Genomic DNA, 17,761 nt, shown 5'->3' on the forward strand with positions numbered 1-17,761 from the left:
AGCTTGGAAGATTGCTTTGAAAATCAAATATTTATATAAAGCATCTTACATCTTGCATAGAGAGCTGACACAGAGTAGGTAATGAATAAATGGAAATTATTATAAAAACAGGATAAATTATTGTGCAGTGGTGTGCCTGGTTTCCTCACTTGTAGAGCACAGTAAGAGTGGTGAAGAGCTACCCAAAAAGGAAGAAGATATTACACCTTTTCTATTACCTGGTACCTGTAGGCACTGAGTCATCATTCACTCCAATGAACAAATGTTTATTTAAAAGGATTTATACATATATAATACTCTTACTTTCAAAGAGCAGAGGAAACTTTTATATTATGAACACACAGACACTGTGGCAATTTAAAACTACAGTTAAGAAAAGAAGGAAAAAATATCTACCCCTCCCCAACCAGGAACTGAAACCTGGAGCTAAAACTTTTTCAGTCAGCCAACCACCATCCTAGTCCCTTAAGTCCAAGAGTGACTTGACTAGAGATCTGACATTGGTAGAAAGGAGAAGAATAGGACTTGGGGAGCCCAATGCCTTTTCTTTCGGGAGGCAAGGCCACCTGCACAATCTATAGGAAAGAGGGTGGCCAGCAAGTGAGCTGAGCTGAGCCTACCTTACAGAAGAGGGGAAGGGATGAGTAGAGGTAAGTCCCACTCACTTGCATGGGTAAAGTAACTGGCACTCACTTGAATCTCAACCCATTCCTCTGACCTTTAAGATATACCACTGTGTAAGAGCCAGAATAATGGTTTTGAATAAAAGGCAAAACAGATGTCTGCCTGGGCCCCTCTCAGCATAAGGCTGAGCCCTCAGCTCGATGACTTAGGCAGTGAGTTAGGCAGGACTAGTGGAGTGGGTCTGGCTGCTAGATTTCACTGTAGGGAACTTCTATTAACTGATTTGCAAAAACTGGTGTTATAGGAAGAAGATCTGCAAATCTCAGGATTCCGAGACACACAGCCTGGTACCTGAGAATTCTAGTATATCTAGGAGACTGGGTTGGGGAAGTTGGTCAACTCTATCATGACAGCCAGGCCTCCTGAATGACTATGAAAAGGAGGGTTGTCCAAGCTACCTCTGAGCCTTGTGGATGAGATAAAAGTGGGTGTGGGGGTATATGCACCAAGCCTGTTGAAAAGTCCAGCAAGAAGATTATTGCCCCTTCAGAACCTAAGGCAAAAGTACAGGGATTGGATATACTGGAGCTTTCACCTCAAACAGATATGGGCCTCTCCTATCCCTTAGATCTTAGGCCCCAGGCCTCAGACACAAGAGACAGAGAATCACATCTAGGCCTTCTGTCCTTCCCTCAGCTTCAAACAAGGGTGAAAGAGAGGGGATTATCAGACATACTGTCATTAGCACCTGAACCACATCTCTTCCTAACCCTGAAACTCCAAGAGCAGAAAGAAGAGCAAAGTGAGAGAGGGGTTGTGCTTCCATCACATTAAATAGGAGACTTGGTAAAGGTGAGGAAGGGTTGTTTCACATCAGGACATCAAGCACTCTGGCCAGGGGGACAGGTTATGAGTAGCAGAGCTCATGTGTTCTCCATCTTTTCATTCATCCTGCTTCCGTTTTGGCTTTTTGGGGTTCCGAGACCGACTCTTGGCTTTGCACAGAGGGCATATAGGTGCATTCCGGTGAATTTGCTGATGACATGACAAGCAGGCCTGGTGGGGGACACAGGACAAAGAAAGCTTGTGATCAGATTAGTCTAGGCCATGATTCGGCCTTCTGATCCCCAGGGGCCTACAAACCAGTTGTGATTTTCCAATAGGAGGAAGGAGTAATCAGAGAGTGAGACCGAAGTAGAGAGATTAGTGCTGGATGTAAGAGATGTAAAGGATTTAAGGGAGGGAGGATCAAAGAGGGGTACTGAGGAAAAATATCCAAATGTTGGAAATAAGGCAAAATGAGAATTGCATATCTATTTAGCATTTTACTAGATATGGTCTAACAGTCCCACTCAAAGAATATTTAATTCCCTAGGATGGACATCAGTAACTTTTTCTGTAAAGGCCAAGACAGTAAATATTTTAGACTTTTCAGGTCACATGGTCTTAGTTGCAACTACTCAACTGTATGTACATGAAAGAAGCTGTAGATAATACATAAACAAATGGGTATGTGTGTGGACCAACAAAACTTTATTTACAAAAACAGGGAGCAGGTCAGACTTGGCCTGTGTACTCTAGTTTGTTGACCTCTGCTCTCGGAGAATGTCCCCTTTGTTTGACTAATACTATTGATCAGGGCCCAGACTCTGTAATTTATGCTAATAAACTGTGAATGGTTTTTGCTTTGTAGAGATGCAGATTACTTCTGTTCTGAGGAAAAGATAATCACAAAGGTTAGAGTTGTGTTTCCCTGCAGGACATTAACCAGTTCTGTATTTAACTTTGTCATCTTATTTCAGCATTCCCTTCCTTTCCTGACTATATAACTGTCTGTTCCTTAAATGCTCTTGGAACCAGCTTTGTAATCCTTCTGGCTCCCTCACTAATAATATACACTCACTATATATTTGTATGAGGCACGTTTCTAACTTTTTGAAAATAATACTTTAGCAGAGTCTGCCAGTCTCCCACATCCTAAGACACATTCTAAGTCCTCTGGGAATGTGAAGCAACAAAACCATCAGGTCCACTGCATCATACATACATACCAGTCCTTCCTTTATGTCCCAAGCATAGGTTATCTAAGGAAGGTCCCAAATAAGTAAGGTCAAATTCCCATACTCAGCCTTCCATGGGACTGCTTGAGGATATTTCACTTCCTCCACATTCCCTGCCCAGCTCACTCACCTTCATAGGTGGGGGTTGTTGCCTGAAGGTAGCTGTTTGCCGAGTGTCCTGCTTCCTAGCCACCTGGAGTTGTTGGGCAGCCGCAGCTGCAGCGGCCAGGGACTCAGGGATGGGGGGCTCCTGAGGCTCCGTCTGCCATTCAGCTTTCTGCTTCTCAAAGTAACTTTAGAGATGACAGACATTAGCTGGATCATTCTTAAAGCAAAGAGAACCTTGACCCTCTTAAGGATTCCAGGCCATAGAACCAAAGGGTTGCAGTTCACCACAGAAATTTTCTGCACCATCCCAAGCACAAGTTTCTTCTCCCTGGGTACCAGGCCCATTGTCTACTAGGAAGGGTAATCCTCCTGCCCCTTGGCTCTGACAGGCCCAGAAAATCAAGAAATTTCAGGGCTAGTAAAATCATCAAAGGGCATTCATCTACCCTCCATCCCATGTCCCTTTACAGTATTCCCATTAAGTATCCTTAGTCATCTGGTGACAAAACTTTAGGCATAAGAAGCTCACCATTTCCACAAGGAGCTTGTTCTACCTTAAGGAAGTATGCTTTCTTTGACTAAGGTGAAACTAGTTCTCAGCTCTGGGTCTTAAAATGAAGTCCCAGACTAGAAGCTGAGGCTTCTCTGCTTTCAAAGGTTTCTGGACACCCCTTCTAGAACTTGACTTGGGAAGTGACTGCTTAAGCGTCATAGACATAGTCTTGTATTATTAAAATTACACAAAGAATTTCAAAAACCACCTAGCAATTCTAGTCTAATAGTTCTTTTTGTGGTATAACAGCCCAGCACAGAGACTTGCCCAAGGCCATGCAATGAGTCAGCCACTGAAAGACCTGTGGGACAACTAGGTACTGTGACTTTTAGAACAGGCTTTATGTGTGTATATATGCCTCTGTGTGTGTGTGTGTGTGTGTGTGTGTGTATTTCAGGAAAGGGGAAGGTAGCTTACTCCAAAGAGAGCTTTTCTTCCTCTTCACATAGGTCAGGGAGCCTCTGCAGGCCCAGAGTCATGCGTAGGGCATCCACATGTTCCTTCAGTGGCTTATACTCATCATGTAGCCGCCGGGTAGATTCTAGCAACTTGTTTAAGTCATTTTCAGACTGTTTGATGGTGTTTTCCATCTGGAAACAGGTAGATATAGAGAAAACATGGCAAGCTGAGTGGATAACAGCACAGGCTTCAGAGGCAGACCAATCTATGGTCAGGTCCTCAATCTGACATATGGCTCCTGTTAAGCCTCAGTTTCTTCATCTGTATAATGGTGATAATAATAGTATCTACTTCATGTAATCTTGTGATGATTCAGTGAACAAATTCATATAAAGATCTTAGTAAAGGGGCTAATACAGAGTAAATACTCAATAAGTGGTAGTTATAATTCAAATATAGCATCTTCACTAAATGGCCCTTAGAGCTCTTTTAGTCCACCCAACCACCATTTTACACAGCAGAGAATTAAGACTCAGAAGAAGGAACTTCCTCAGAGAAATATTTATTAGGGGTAAAGCCTAGATAAAGACTCAAGGCTACTGCCTCCCAGACTAGTGGCCTTTCTCCTAGATCAATGGTTTTCAAAAGGTAGTCATCAGATCAGTAGCATCAACATCACCTAGGAATACATTAGGAGGGAAAATTCTCAGGCTGCACCCAAAATATATGTAATCAGAAATTCTGGAGTGGAGTCCAATAATCTGTGTTTCGACAGGCCCTCCAGGTGACTCTGATGCACATCTGAGATCCACTGGCCTAGATTCTCAGCTCCTCTGTGGCTAATAATCCTGTTCATTTCATTGGCTCCGTACCCTTCATTACCTGGTAGCAGAACTGCCAACTCCTCGTGAGACCCGGGAATCCTGTATTCTTGTGATGCAAAATCCCAAGTACCTACTACCCAAATTGCATTCATATTTCCTTTAAGATCCTAAGCCGGGCAATATCAAGAAATAAGTCTTGCCACAGAAACAAATTTTCCAGGTATAGAAATTTAAGTCCTTCAAATGTACTTAAAAAAATACTTCTCATTGTCATAGGCTCTAAGGGTTGGAAAGAGTACCTTACAAATCAGCACCTTCAACTTCCCTCCTGGTGAAGGAATCATCAATACTGTAGCCCAGACAGGTTAACGTTCAAACTCTGCTTGAGTAACTCCAAAAAGTGGGGAACTTATCACCTTAGCAAGCAGTTCATTACCCATGTTCGAAGTATCTCCAAAAGAGAGACTCTAATAAGGAAACCCCACTTTGGTAGGCTGGCAGAGATGATTTGTTTGGCCTACTTGGAAGCTTTGGAGCACTTTAAGCTAGACCCCAGGGGCACCTGTCTGCTCTATTTTTTCCCAAGGCTAGCTCTCAACTTCTAGATTCTCAGAATGAGAGCACATCGAGATAAAAGACACATTAGAGTCTCTCATTGTACAGAGAGGAAAAATGAGGCCCAGAGAGAAAGGACTTACCAGTCATACATGATTAGTAACAGAGCCAGGGCTGGATCTCAGAACTCCTGGATTCTTCTACTCTACCACAGCCTAATGCCTATTCCTGCAAGTTGGCCACATCTACATCTCAAGGAGATGCCAACAGCACTTACTTCAACCTATTGTTCAAAGTGTCTGGAGTTAGGCTTCAGGTAGCCAGCCACATACCACATTGATGTCAGCATGGATCAGTCGGAGTTCCTCTACATGGGCCATCTTCTCCTGTAGTAGGAGGTCCATCTCCTGCTTGTATTCTTTCAGGTGCCTCTCCTCTGATTCAAGGGCCTCAAACTCAGCCTTCAAACGGGCCTTGATCTTCTCCATCTGCAGGGTCTTGTTCCTGCGATTACCAAAACACAGAAAACAGACCAGCAGGAGAAGGGCAGAAAATGGGAATGGAGTAGTTAAACCCTGAGCCAGAGCTTTCTTTCAAAGCCATCTTTCTAAGCTTCCCTCTCTATAGGCAGAGCCAACCTGAAGCCATCCCCAAAGTTAGGAGATCCTTTCTTCTAAAATGGAAGTGCAGTGTTTATATAATGGGGAGTTTCATTCTCTTATGGGGCACTTACAAACATGAGGCAGGTTTTAGCTGTTAGATCAGCTGAAGAGAGAGTACTACTGGCATTTAGTGGACATGGGACAGAGATGCTAAACAGCCTCTCTCAATGCACAGGAAAAGTCCCACACTACAAAATAACTCCTACCCAAGATGCCAATTATGACCTCTTGAGAAATGTTGGAGCAGCACTGTACAATAAATTTTCTATAATGATGGAATGTTCTGTATCTATGCTTTGCAATACAGTAGCTACAAGGCTCATGTAGTTACTTAGCACTTGAAATGTGGCTAGTGCTATTGAGGAACTGAGTTTTAAGTTTTATTTTAATTAATAAAACTTTACATTTAAACAGCCCCATATGGTTGATGGCTCTCATACTAGACAGCGCAGCTCTATAGGGTCCATTCATCAATTCCAGAAGAGGAAGGGGAAGGGAAAGGGAAGAACTGTAGCTCATTTCTCTTCCTGGTTGTTAAATTCCAATTGCATATCTTTTGCTCAGTAATCCCGTATCTTGAAATTTACTCTAAGGAAATAATTCAAGGAAGCAAAAAGGTATTATATAGGAATGTGCTTTCTGGGCTATAGGCAAAATTGGAATATTTAGCAGCCACTTAAAGAAATCGTGAAGACTTGTGACATGGAAAATGTTGAAGATGTGACACTAAATGAAAAAGTATATTCACTAAGACTGCAATTTCAAAGTATACATGCATGTGACTAAACAAGAAATGGAACTGGCAGGGGTACACTTTCAAGGATCTTTAAGACTATTTGAAGCCTGCGTAAGTAAAAGAGTCACAAAATTTTGGAAGAAGGTTCCTCTAGGGCACATTGTTGTCATTCCACTGACTCTCTATTCTCTGCTTCTCAGATCTTGCCTAGCCATAATCCATTACTCAGATTTGGAGTGTCTTTTCTTCTGCCTCAGTAACTGGCTTTTTTCTCTGACACAGCAGAACTGTATTGTGAAAGGAATATGGGCTAATTTAGATTCAGACCTGATTATAAATCCAGGTTCTGTCCTGACTATTTGCTCTTGGACAATATTAATAACTATATTTACCATTTAATTATATTTTTGAGCACCTATTATGTATAAATTATAGAGGGTTTAAATAGACATTCATTCAACAAATATTTAAGGAACATCTATCATGTGCCAGGCACTGTACAATATGCTAGGGAATAGCAGAGAACAGGACAGTCTTTGGACAGGAAACTTCATCTAAAGAGGAAAATAGACCATGAACACAATACACTGCTACATGTAAAATATGTCATAAGCAGTAGGGATGAGATGCAGAATGTACTGGAAGGACACAATAAAGAGATTTAATATAATCTTAGGGGCATTGTAAAGTCAAGGGGACAGTCAGGGGAAGCTTCCCTGAGAATCTGAGGATGTGACATCTAAGCCAAAACCTGGAGAATGAGTAAAAGAGGTATCTGGTGAGTATAGGTAGCTGCAAAGGAGAGCAGTCCTGGCAGAGAGAGTAACATGAGCCATGAATGGACCCGGGAGCAGAAAAGAATATCATATGTTAGAGGAACTGAACAAAGGTCTGTGTGGCTGCAGCACCTACTGCAAGAGGGAGAGGGCCTAAGATGAAATTTAGGAGGTTGCCAGAACACAGCCAGGAGATTGGGATGAAGAATTAGGACTTTTATCCCTAGGGGAAGGGGGAATAATTGTAGAATTTTAAGCAGTAGGAGAATTACAGAGTCTGATTATCTTATTTTGCTTCTTTCAACCTTGGCTTCATCTGTATCACAGGAATAATAATAGCACCTACTTTACAGATTATGTAGAGGGTTAAATGAGCTAAGACATGTAAAGTCCCCAAACACAGTATGTGGCACATGGTAGGCAGTCAACAAATGATAGTACTCCTCCCTCCTCAATCTGCCCAATTTATCTTTTATGATTATCTCCTTTATCACAGTAGTTTGACCTTTGTCATAAAGAGCCCACAGTGAGTAGGGTGTGTGTTTGTGTGAATGTGTGTATAGGTACTAGTATGAGCAGCAAGGTATATTACCAGTTACTAAGATGATAATGATAATCATTAGCATAAGCCACCTCTCAATGTCAATATAAATAATGGCATTTTATAGGGATGGGCTAGCATTCCTAATGTGTAACCAATTCCATTAAGACATCAGCAACTACAACTAAATGAAATTAAGGATGATAGTTCTCTCCCACTGACACTTCATAGATATCGTGAATGTCTTTTATCTAATCCTTCCCCCACCTCCATGTCTAGTTTTGCTTACAGATCCCCATGTTGGCAGGCAGGAGACACTTTAATCCCAGGTTAAATCAAACTAAACCAAAGCCTTTTCACCTGGTAGGGTCACAGTCAGTGTTGCCTGGAATTGGAGAGGCATAAAGCCTTCCTCAAAGCACCAGTAGTATTTCCTCTCCCTGGAGAGGAGGTCTGTCATCAGAGAAATATCCTTTGGGAATGAGGCCCAGTATAGCCACAATGTCTGCCCCAATCCAAGGTGTTCTGGAGTATTTTCAATTGTCCACCGAGACAAGAAAAAGCAAGAGTTGGAGATCCTGTCTAATGGGCAGAAGGGATAAGTCTCCTAGATAGGGAAGGGAAACAGTTCTGAAGACAGATTTCATAGAGTCTGCATTAGCTGCTATTTTTAAAGTCAGTTTCTGGGAGGAGACCCATGCTTTAATGGAGCACCAACAGTGCCACTTCAGGCTTTGATAGTACTACTGTTACCTCTCAGCAGTGGTGGATCCAGTAGGAGCAGTCCAACCTGGGTGCAGACAATAATGGCATGCATTGTAGATTAAAAAATAATAATAGAACCAACTAAAGTTGGCCTGCTTTTTATTACCACCACGCACTGACAGTCCTAAACGTTGTCTACTGACGGACATCTGGGCTGATTCCAGTTTTTGGCAATTACGAATAAAGCTGCTATGGATATCCATGTACACATTTTAATGTTACCATAAGTTTTCATTTCTCTAGGATAAATGACCAGTAATGGGATTGCTAGGTTGTATTGTAATTGTATATTTAGTTTTTCAAGAAACTGCCAATCTACTTTCCAGAGTGGCTATATCATTTCATATTCCCACAAACAATGTATGAGTGATCCAGTTCCTCCCCTTGGCCAGCCGTTTCACTTAAATTTTTTTAATAAGTACATGATAATACCTCAAAGTCATCTTAATTTGCATTTCCCAAATGCTACTGATGTTGAACATCTTTTCATGTACTTATTTACCCTCTGTATATCCTTTTCCACAAAATATCTGTGGATGCCTTTGGTCCATTTTCTAACTGGATTGTTTGTATTCTCACAGTTGAATTTTAAGAGTTCTTTATATATGGTAGATATGAGTCCTTTGTCTGATATGTGATGTGCAAATATTTTCTCCCAATCTTTTCATCCTTTTAACCAGATCTTTAGCAGAACATTATAATTTTTTTGATGAAGCACAATTTATCAATTTTTCTTTTATGGATAATGCTTTGGTGTTATATCTAACTCTTCAAGCACTAGGTTCCACAGATTTTCTCCTTTGTTATCTTCCAAAAATTTTATAATTACATTTACATCCATAATCCTTTCTGAGTTAATTTTTGCATAAAGTGTGAAGTTCTCTGAGATTCTCTTCCCTCCTTCCTCCTTCCTTCCCTCCCTCCCTCCCTCTTATGGATATCCAAATACCCGAGCATCATTTGTTGTAAGATTACTTTTGCAACTCAGTCAAAAACCAGTTGACTATACTTATGTAGGTCAATTTATGGGTTATCAATTTGGTCCCACTTATCTGTGTCTGTCCCTTTGCCAATACCATACAGTCTTGATTACTGTAGCTATATAATAAGTTTTGAAATCAGAAAGTATGATTCTTCCCATTTTATTTTTATATTTCAAAATTGTTTCCACTCTTCTAGCTCTTTTACTTTGCCATATAAATTTTAGAATAATCTTGTTTATATCTACCAAAAATCTTTCTGGGATTTTAATGGAAATTTCATTAAACTTGTATATCAATGTGGGAGGACTGATATCTTTATTACACTGAGTCTTCCAAACCATGAATACAGTATGTCACTATTTATTTAGATCTCCTTTGGTTTATTTTATTAGCATTTTGTAGTTTTCAGCATAAAAGTCCTGTACATACTTTGTTAGATTTTGTTACACTTAGGAGGTATTTTATGTTTTTGAGTGATTATAAGTGGTTTTGTATTTTTAGTTGTAGTTTCCACATGCTTGTTGCTGTTTTCCACATTGACCTATCCTACAACTTTGCTGACTCACTTATTACATATAGCAGTTTTTTGGTTTTTGGTTTTTTATTTATTGGAATTTCCTACAAAGACAATCATGTTATCTAAAAACAAGGACAGTTTTATTTCTTCCTTTCTATCTGTATGCCTTTTATTTACTTCATTGCCTAATTGTCCTGCCTAGAACTTCTAGTGCTATACTGACTAGCAGTGCTGCAAGTGGACATCCCTGCCTTGCTCCGGAACACAGGAGGAAATCATTCATTGTTTCACAATTAAGTGTAAAGTTAGTTAGCTCGAGGGTGTTTGTAGATGCACTTTATCAAGTTGAGAAAGTTCCCCCCTGTTCCTGGTTTCCTTAGATTTTATCATAAAGATATGTTGAATTTTATCAAATGTTTTATCTGTTGACATGATTGTGTAATTTTTCCTCTTTAGCCTGTTAATATGATTTTTGAATAGCAAACCAGTTTTGCACCTCTGGAATAAACTCCTATTGGTAATGATGTATAATTATTTTTTCTATATTGCTGAATTCTATTTGCTAATATTTTGATCAAGATTCCTACATCTATATTCACAATAGATATTAGATTGTATTTTTCTTGTACTGTTTTTGCCTGGAATTGGTATCAGAGTATTAGGGGCTTCAAATAATAAACTGGGAACTGTTTTTCCACTTCTACTTTCAGGAGAGGTTGTTAAGAATTGGATTTAATTCTTTTTTAACCATTTGATAGACTTCTCCTGTGAAACCATATGTTTGTGGAGAGTCTGGTTTAGGGAGTTGTTAAATTACAAATACAATTTTCCAAGTATTTACATGCTTATTAAAATTATCCGTTTCATACTGGGTGAGCTGTGGCATTTTTTTTGTTTTGAGAATCAGTCTATTTTGTGTTACTTGTTCAATTTACATGATAGAGTTGTTCACAGTATCCCTTTGCTATCATTTCCAAGTCTGTGGGGTCTATAATGATATCCTGTTTCATTCCTTATGTAGTAATTTGTGTCTTCTCTCTTTTCCCTCTGTTAGTGTTGTGAGAGGTTTTACAATTATTTATATTTTTCAAATAGTCAGCTTTTAGTTTCATTATTGTTTTTCTGTTTTTAATTTCATTGATTTCTGCTCTTATCTGCATTATTTCTTGTTTTCTAATTGCCATGGCTTATTTTGCTCTTCTTTGTCTAGTTTCTTGAGGTGGGAGACTGCATTACTAATTTGAGGTATTTCCTCTAATATAAGCAATTAGTGCTTTAAATTTCCCTTATATCACTGCGTTTGTAGCATCCCACAAAAGTTGATATGCTGTATTTTAATTTTCACTCAGTTCAATGTATTTTTATTTCCCACGAGACTTCATTTTTTAAACATGCATTATTTTAGACATATGCTGTTTACTATCCAAATGTTTGTAGATATTTCCTGTCATTTTTTCTCATTTCTTGATTTCTAGTTTGATTTTATTAATGTCGGAGAATAGACTCTGTATTTCCATTATTTTAAATTTGTTGATGGTTATTCTGTATCCAAGAATATGTTCTATCTATCTAGGTATATGTTCCATGATCACTTGAAAAGCATGATTATCCTTTTGTTGGGTGGAATGTTCCATAAATGTTAATCAGGTCCTGTCATTGATGGTGTCATTGGGTTCTGTACGCTTGCTCATTTTCTACTTAATTCTATCAAATGATAGAGGCATTTTAAAGTCTCCAACTATAATTTTGGATTTGTCTCTATCTTCTTTTGGTTCTATCTGATTCACTTCATGTGTTTTTCAGTTCTGTTTGGTATATACCTATTTAGGATTACTATGTCCTCTTAGTGGATTAACACTTGTGTCTTTATGTAATGTACCACTTTGCCTAGTAATTTTCTTTGCTCTGAAGCCCATTTATCTGATATTAATATAACCATTATTGCTTTCCATTAATTAATGTTTCCATGGTATATCTTCTTCCATTCTTGTACTTTCAACATACCTATATCTTTACATGTGAAGTGAGTTTCTTGTTGACAGCATATGAATGGGTATTTCAATCTTCTTACAGCTAATCATATTTAAATTGCAGTATTTAGGCCATTTATATTTACTGCAATTTGATAAACCATGTCTTACGAATACTATTTCATTTTTGTTTACTCTATCATTTGATTCTCCGCTTTCTTTCTGCAGCCTTTCTGCAGTTAATTGAACATATTTTAGAATAATACTTTATCTATAGTGTTTTTTTTGTTATCATTAATCTACAATTACATGAAGAACATAATGTTTACTAGGCTCCCCCCTTCACCGAGTCCCCACCCCCACCCCATTATAGTCACTGTCCATCACCGTAGAAAGATGCTGTAGAATCAATACTTGTCTTCACTGTGTTGCACAGCCCCCCCATGCCACCCCCTACATTATACATGCTAATTGTAATGCCCCCTTTCTATTTTCCCACCCTTATCCCTCCTTTCCCACCCATCCTTCCTAGTCCCTTTCCCTTTGGTAACTGTTGGTCTGTTCTAGGGTTCTGTGATTCTGCTGCTGTTTTCTTCCTTAAGTTTTTCTTTCTTCTTATACTCCACATATGAGTGAAATCATTTGATACTTGTCTTTCTCTGCCTGGTCTGTTTCACTGAGCATAATACCCTCTGGCTTCATCGATGTTGCTGCAAATGGTAGGATTTGTTTTCTTCTTATGGCTGAAAAATATTCCATTGTGTATATGTACCACATCTTCTTTATCCATTCATCTACTGATGGACATTTAGGTTGCTTCCATTTCTTGGCTACTGTAAATAGTGCTGTGATAAACATAGGGGTGCATCTGTCTTTCTCAAACTTGATTGCTGTGTTCTTAGGGTAAATTCCTGGAAGTGGAATTTCTGGGTCAAATGGTATGTCTATTTTGAGCTTTTGGAGGAACCTCCATACTGCTTTCCACAATGGTTGAACTAATTTACATTCCCACCAGCAGTGTAGTAGGATTCCCCTTTCTCCACATCCTTGCCAACATTTCTTGTTGTTTGTTTTTTGGATGGTGGTGATCCTTACTGGTGTGAGGTGATAACTCATTGTGGTTTTAATTTGCATTTCTCTGATAATTAGCGATGTGGAGCATCTTTTCATGTGTCTGTTGGCCATCTGAATTTCTTCTTTGGAGAACTGTCTGTTGAGCTCCTCTGCCCATTTTTTAATTGGATTATTTGCTTTTTGTTTGTTGAGGTGCATGAGCTCTTTATATATTTTGGATGTCAAACTTTTATTGGATCTGTCATTTATGAATATATTCTCCCATACTGTAGGGCACCTTTTTATTCTATTGATGGTTTTCCTTTTCTGTACAGAAGGTTTTCAGCTTGATATAGTCCCACTTGTTCATTTTTGCTTTTGTTTCCCTTGCCCAGGGAGATATATTCATGAAGAAGTTGCTCATGTTTATGTCCAAGAGATTTTTGCCTATGTTTTTTTCTAAGAGTTTTATGGTTTCATGACTTACGTTCAGGTCTTTGATACATTTATAATTTACTTTTGTGTATGGGGTTAGACAGTGATCCAGTTTCATTCTCTTACATGTGCATATCCAGTTTTGTCAGCACCATCTGTTGAAGAGACTGTCATTTCCCCAGTGTATGTCCATGGCTCCTTTATTGTTTATTAATTGACCACATATGTTTGCGTTAATGTCTGGAGTCTCTGTTCTGTGCCACTGGTCTGTGGCTCTGTTTCTCTGCCAGTACCAAACTGTCTTGATTACTGTGGCTTTGTAGTAGAGTTTGAAGTTGGGGAGCGAGATCCCGCCAATTTTATTATTCCTTCTCAGGGTTGCTTTGGCTATTTGGGGTCTTTGGTGTTTCCATATAAATTTTTGAACTATTTGTTCCAGTACGTTGAAGAATGCTGTTCGTAATTTGATAGGGATTCCATCAAATCTGTATACTGCTTTGGGCAGGATGGCCCTTTTGACAATATTAATTCTTCGTAGCCAAGAGCATGGGATGAGTTTCCATTTGCTAGCGTCCTCTTTAATTTCTCTTAAGTGTGTCTTATAGTTTTCAGGGTATAGGTCTTTCACTTCCTTGGTTAGGTTTATTCCTACGTATTTTATTCTTTTTGATGCAATTGTAAGTGGAATTGTTTTCCTGATTTCTCTTTCTATTAGTTCATTGTTAGTGTATAGGAAAGCCACAGATTTCTGTGTGTTAATTTTGTATCCTGCGACTTTGCTGTATTCTGATATTAGTTCTAGTAGTTTTGGAGTGGAGTCTTTAGGGTTTTTTATGTACAATATCATGTCATCTGCAAATAGTGACAGTTTGACTTCTTCTTTACCAGTTTGGATTCCTTATATTTCTTTGTTTTGTCTAATTGCTATGGTAAGGACCTCCAGTACTATGTTGAATAATAGTGGGGAGAGTGGGCATCCCTGTCTTGTTCCCGATCTCAGAGGAAAAGCTTTCAGCTTCTCGCAGTTCAGTATGATGTTGGCTGTGGGCTTATCATATATGGGCTTTATTATGTTGAGGTACTTGCCTGCGAGTTTTTATCATGAATGGATGTTGAATTTTGTCGAATGATTTTTCAGCATCTATGGAGATGATCATGTGATTTTTGTCTTTCTTTTTGTTTATGTGGTGGATGATATTAATGGATTTTCTAATGTTGTACCATCCTTGCATCCCTGGGATGAATCCCACTTGGTCATGGTGTATGATCGTTTTGATGTATTTTTGAATTCGGTTTGCTAATATTTTGTTGAGTATCTTTCGATCTACATTCATCAGGGATATTGGTCTGTAATTTTCTTTTTTGGTGTGGTATTTGCCTGGTTTTTGTATTAGGGTGATGTTGGCTTCATAGAATGCATTTGCAAGTATTCCCTCCTCTTCTATTTTTTTGAAAACTTTAAGGAGAATGGGTATACTGTCTTCTCTGTATGTCTGATAAAATTCTGAGGTAAATACATCTGGCTTGGGGGTTTTATTCCTGGGTAGTTTTTGATTACTGATTCAATTTCTTTGCTGGTAATTGGTTTGTTTAGATTTTGTGTTTCTTCCTTGGTCAGTCTTGGAATTTCATACTTTTCTAAGAAGTTGTCCATTTCTTCTAGGTTTTCCAGCTTGTTAGCATATAGGTTTTCATAGTATTCTCTAATAATTCTTTGTATTTCTCTGGGGTCCATCATAATTTTTCCTTTCTCCTTTTTGATTCTGTTGATGTGTGTTGATTCCCTTTTTCTCTTAATAAGTCTCACTAGAGGCTTATGTATTATGTTTATTTTCTCAAAGAACAAGCTCTTGGCTTCATTGATTTTTTCTATTGTTTTATTCTTCTCAATTTTATTTATTTTTTCTCTGATCTTTATTATGTCCCTCGTTCTGCTGACTTTAGGTCTCATTTGTTCTTTTTCCAATATCAATGATTGTGACATTAGACTATTCAGTTGGGATTGTTCTTCCTTCTTTAAATATGCCTGGATTGCTATATACTTTCCTCTTAAGACTGCTTTTGCTGTGTCCCACAGAAGTTGGGGCTTTGTGTTGTTGTCATTTGTTTCCATATATTGCTTAATCTCTATTTTAATTTGGTTGTTGATCAATTGATTATTTAGGAGCATGTTGTTAAGCCTCCATGTGTTTGTGGGCCTTTTTGCTTTCTTTGTACAATTTAGTTCTAGTTTTATGCCTTTGTGGCCTGAAAAGTTGGTTGGTAGAATTTCTATCTTTTTGAATTTACTAAGGCTCTTTTTGTGGCCTAGTATGAGGTCTATTCTGGAGAATGTTTCATGTGCACTTGAGAAGAATGTGTATCCTGTTGCTTTAGGATGTAGAGTTTTGTAGATGTCTATTAGGTTCATCTGTTCTAGTGTGTTGTTCAGTGCCTCTGTGTCCTTACTCATTTTGTTTGGTGGATCCATCCTTTGGAGTACGTGGTGTGTTGAAGTCTCCTAAAATGAATGCATTGCATTCTATTTCCTCCTTTAGTTCTGTTAGTATTTGTTTCATATATGCTGGTGCTCCTGTGTTGGGTGCATACATATTTATAATGGTTATATCCTCTTGTTGGACTGACCCTTTATCATTATGCAATGTTCTTTTTTATCTCTTTTTACTTTCTTTGTTTTGAAGTCTATTTTCTCTGATACTAGTACTGCAACATCTGCTTTTTTCTCTCTGTTGTTTGCATGGAATAACTTTTTCCATTCCTTGACTTTTAGTCTGTGCATGTCTTTGGGTTTAAGGTGGGTGCAGCATATAGATGGGTCTTGCTTTGTTATTCATTCTATTACTCTGTGTCTTTTGACTAGTGCATTCAGTCCATTTACATTTAGGGTGATTATTGAAAGATACGCACTTATTGCCATTGCAGGCTTTAGATTCGTGGTTAGCAAATGCTCAAGGTTAGCTTCTTTACTATCTTACTGGCTAACTTAACTCACTTATTGAGCTATTACATACACTGTCTGGTGATTCTTTATTTCCCTCCTTTCTTATTCCTCCTCCTCCATTCTTTATATGTTGGGTGTTTTAGTCTTTATTCTTTTGTGTTTCCTTTAACTGCTTTTGTGGGTAGTTGATTTTATCTTTTGCCTTTAGTTAGTATTTTGTTGGTCTGCTCTCTTTGCTGTGATTTTATTTTCTCTGGTGACATCTGTTTAGCCTTAGGAGTGCTCCCATCTAGAGCAGTCCCTCTAAAATACCCTGTAGAGGTGGTTTTTGGGAGGTAAATTCCCTCAAGTTTTGCTTGTCTGGGAATTGTTTAATTCCTTCTTCATATATAAATGATAATCGTGCTGGATACAGTATTCTTCATTCAAGGCCCTTCTGTTTCATTGCATTAAATATATCATGACATTCTCTTCTGGCCTGTAAGGTTTCTGTTGAGAAGTCTGATGATAGCCTGATGGGTTTTCCTTTGTAGGTGACCTTTTTCCTCTCTCTAGCTGCCTTTGAAAGTCTGTCCTTGTCCTTGATCTTTGCCATTTTAATTATTATGTGTCTTGGTATAGTCCTCTTTGGGTCCCTTCTGTTGGGAGTTCTATGTGCTTCTGTGGTCTGAGCAACTATTCCCCCCCACCCCCCCCCAGTTTGGTGAAGTGTTCAGCAATTATTTCTTCAAAGACATTTTGTATCCCTTTTTCTCTCTCTTCTTCTTCTGGTACCCCTATAATGCAAATATTGTTTCATTTGGATTGGTCACACAGTTCTCTTTATATTCTTTCATTCCTGGAGATTCTTTTATCTCTCTGTGCATTCAGTTTCTCTGCATTCCTGTTCTCTGATTTCTATTTCATTAATGGCCTCTTGCACCTCATCCAGTCTGCTCGTAAGTCCTTCCAGAGATTGTTTTATTTCTGTAATCTCCCTCTGGACTTCATCCCTTAGCTCTTGCATATTTCTCTGAAGATCTGTCAGCATGATTATGACCTTTATTTTGTATTCTTTTTCAGGGAGGTTGGTTAGGTCTATCTCCCCAGATTCCTTCTCAGGGGAGGATGTCTGGGTTAGTCTGGTCTGTATCAAATTCTTCTGCCTTTTCATGGTGATTGAGGTAGTTGTGGGGAGCTGGCGCATGTGTCTGCTGGGAGAATGTCCCTTCTTGCTGGTTTGTGGCCTTCCTCTCCTGGGAGAATGGCGACCCCTAGTG

The 17,761-nt window shown here is 38.8% G+C and overlaps 1 protein-coding gene across 2 annotated transcripts in view; it reads right to left on the reverse strand.

Annotated features, from left to right (window-relative positions):
- Positions 1–250: 250 nt before the first annotated feature.
- Positions 251–17,761, reverse strand: part of ZC4H2 (zinc finger C4H2-type containing) — a 34,821-nt gene continuing 17,310 nt past the window's right edge. Inside the window, exons 2-5 of one of the 2 annotated variants that reach the window (XM_017655179.3) lie at positions 5,456–5,627; positions 3,763–3,935; positions 2,815–2,977; positions 251–1,680 (exon numbers count right to left, since the gene is read on the reverse strand). In XM_017655179.3, the coding sequence (XP_017510668.1) occupies positions 1,567–1,680; positions 2,815–2,977; positions 3,763–3,935; positions 5,456–5,627 (622 nt within the window). In that variant the 3' untranslated portion in view covers positions 251–1,566. The remainder of the gene's footprint in view (positions 1,681–2,814; positions 2,978–3,762; positions 3,936–5,455; positions 5,628–17,761) is intronic. The other variant, XM_017655180.3, reaches the window with a different exon arrangement.

This window comes from Manis javanica, chromosome X, assembly GCF_040802235.1.
Source record: "Manis javanica isolate MJ-LG chromosome X, MJ_LKY, whole genome shotgun sequence".
Lineage (NCBI taxonomy): Eukaryota > Metazoa > Chordata > Mammalia > Pholidota > Manidae > Manis > Manis javanica.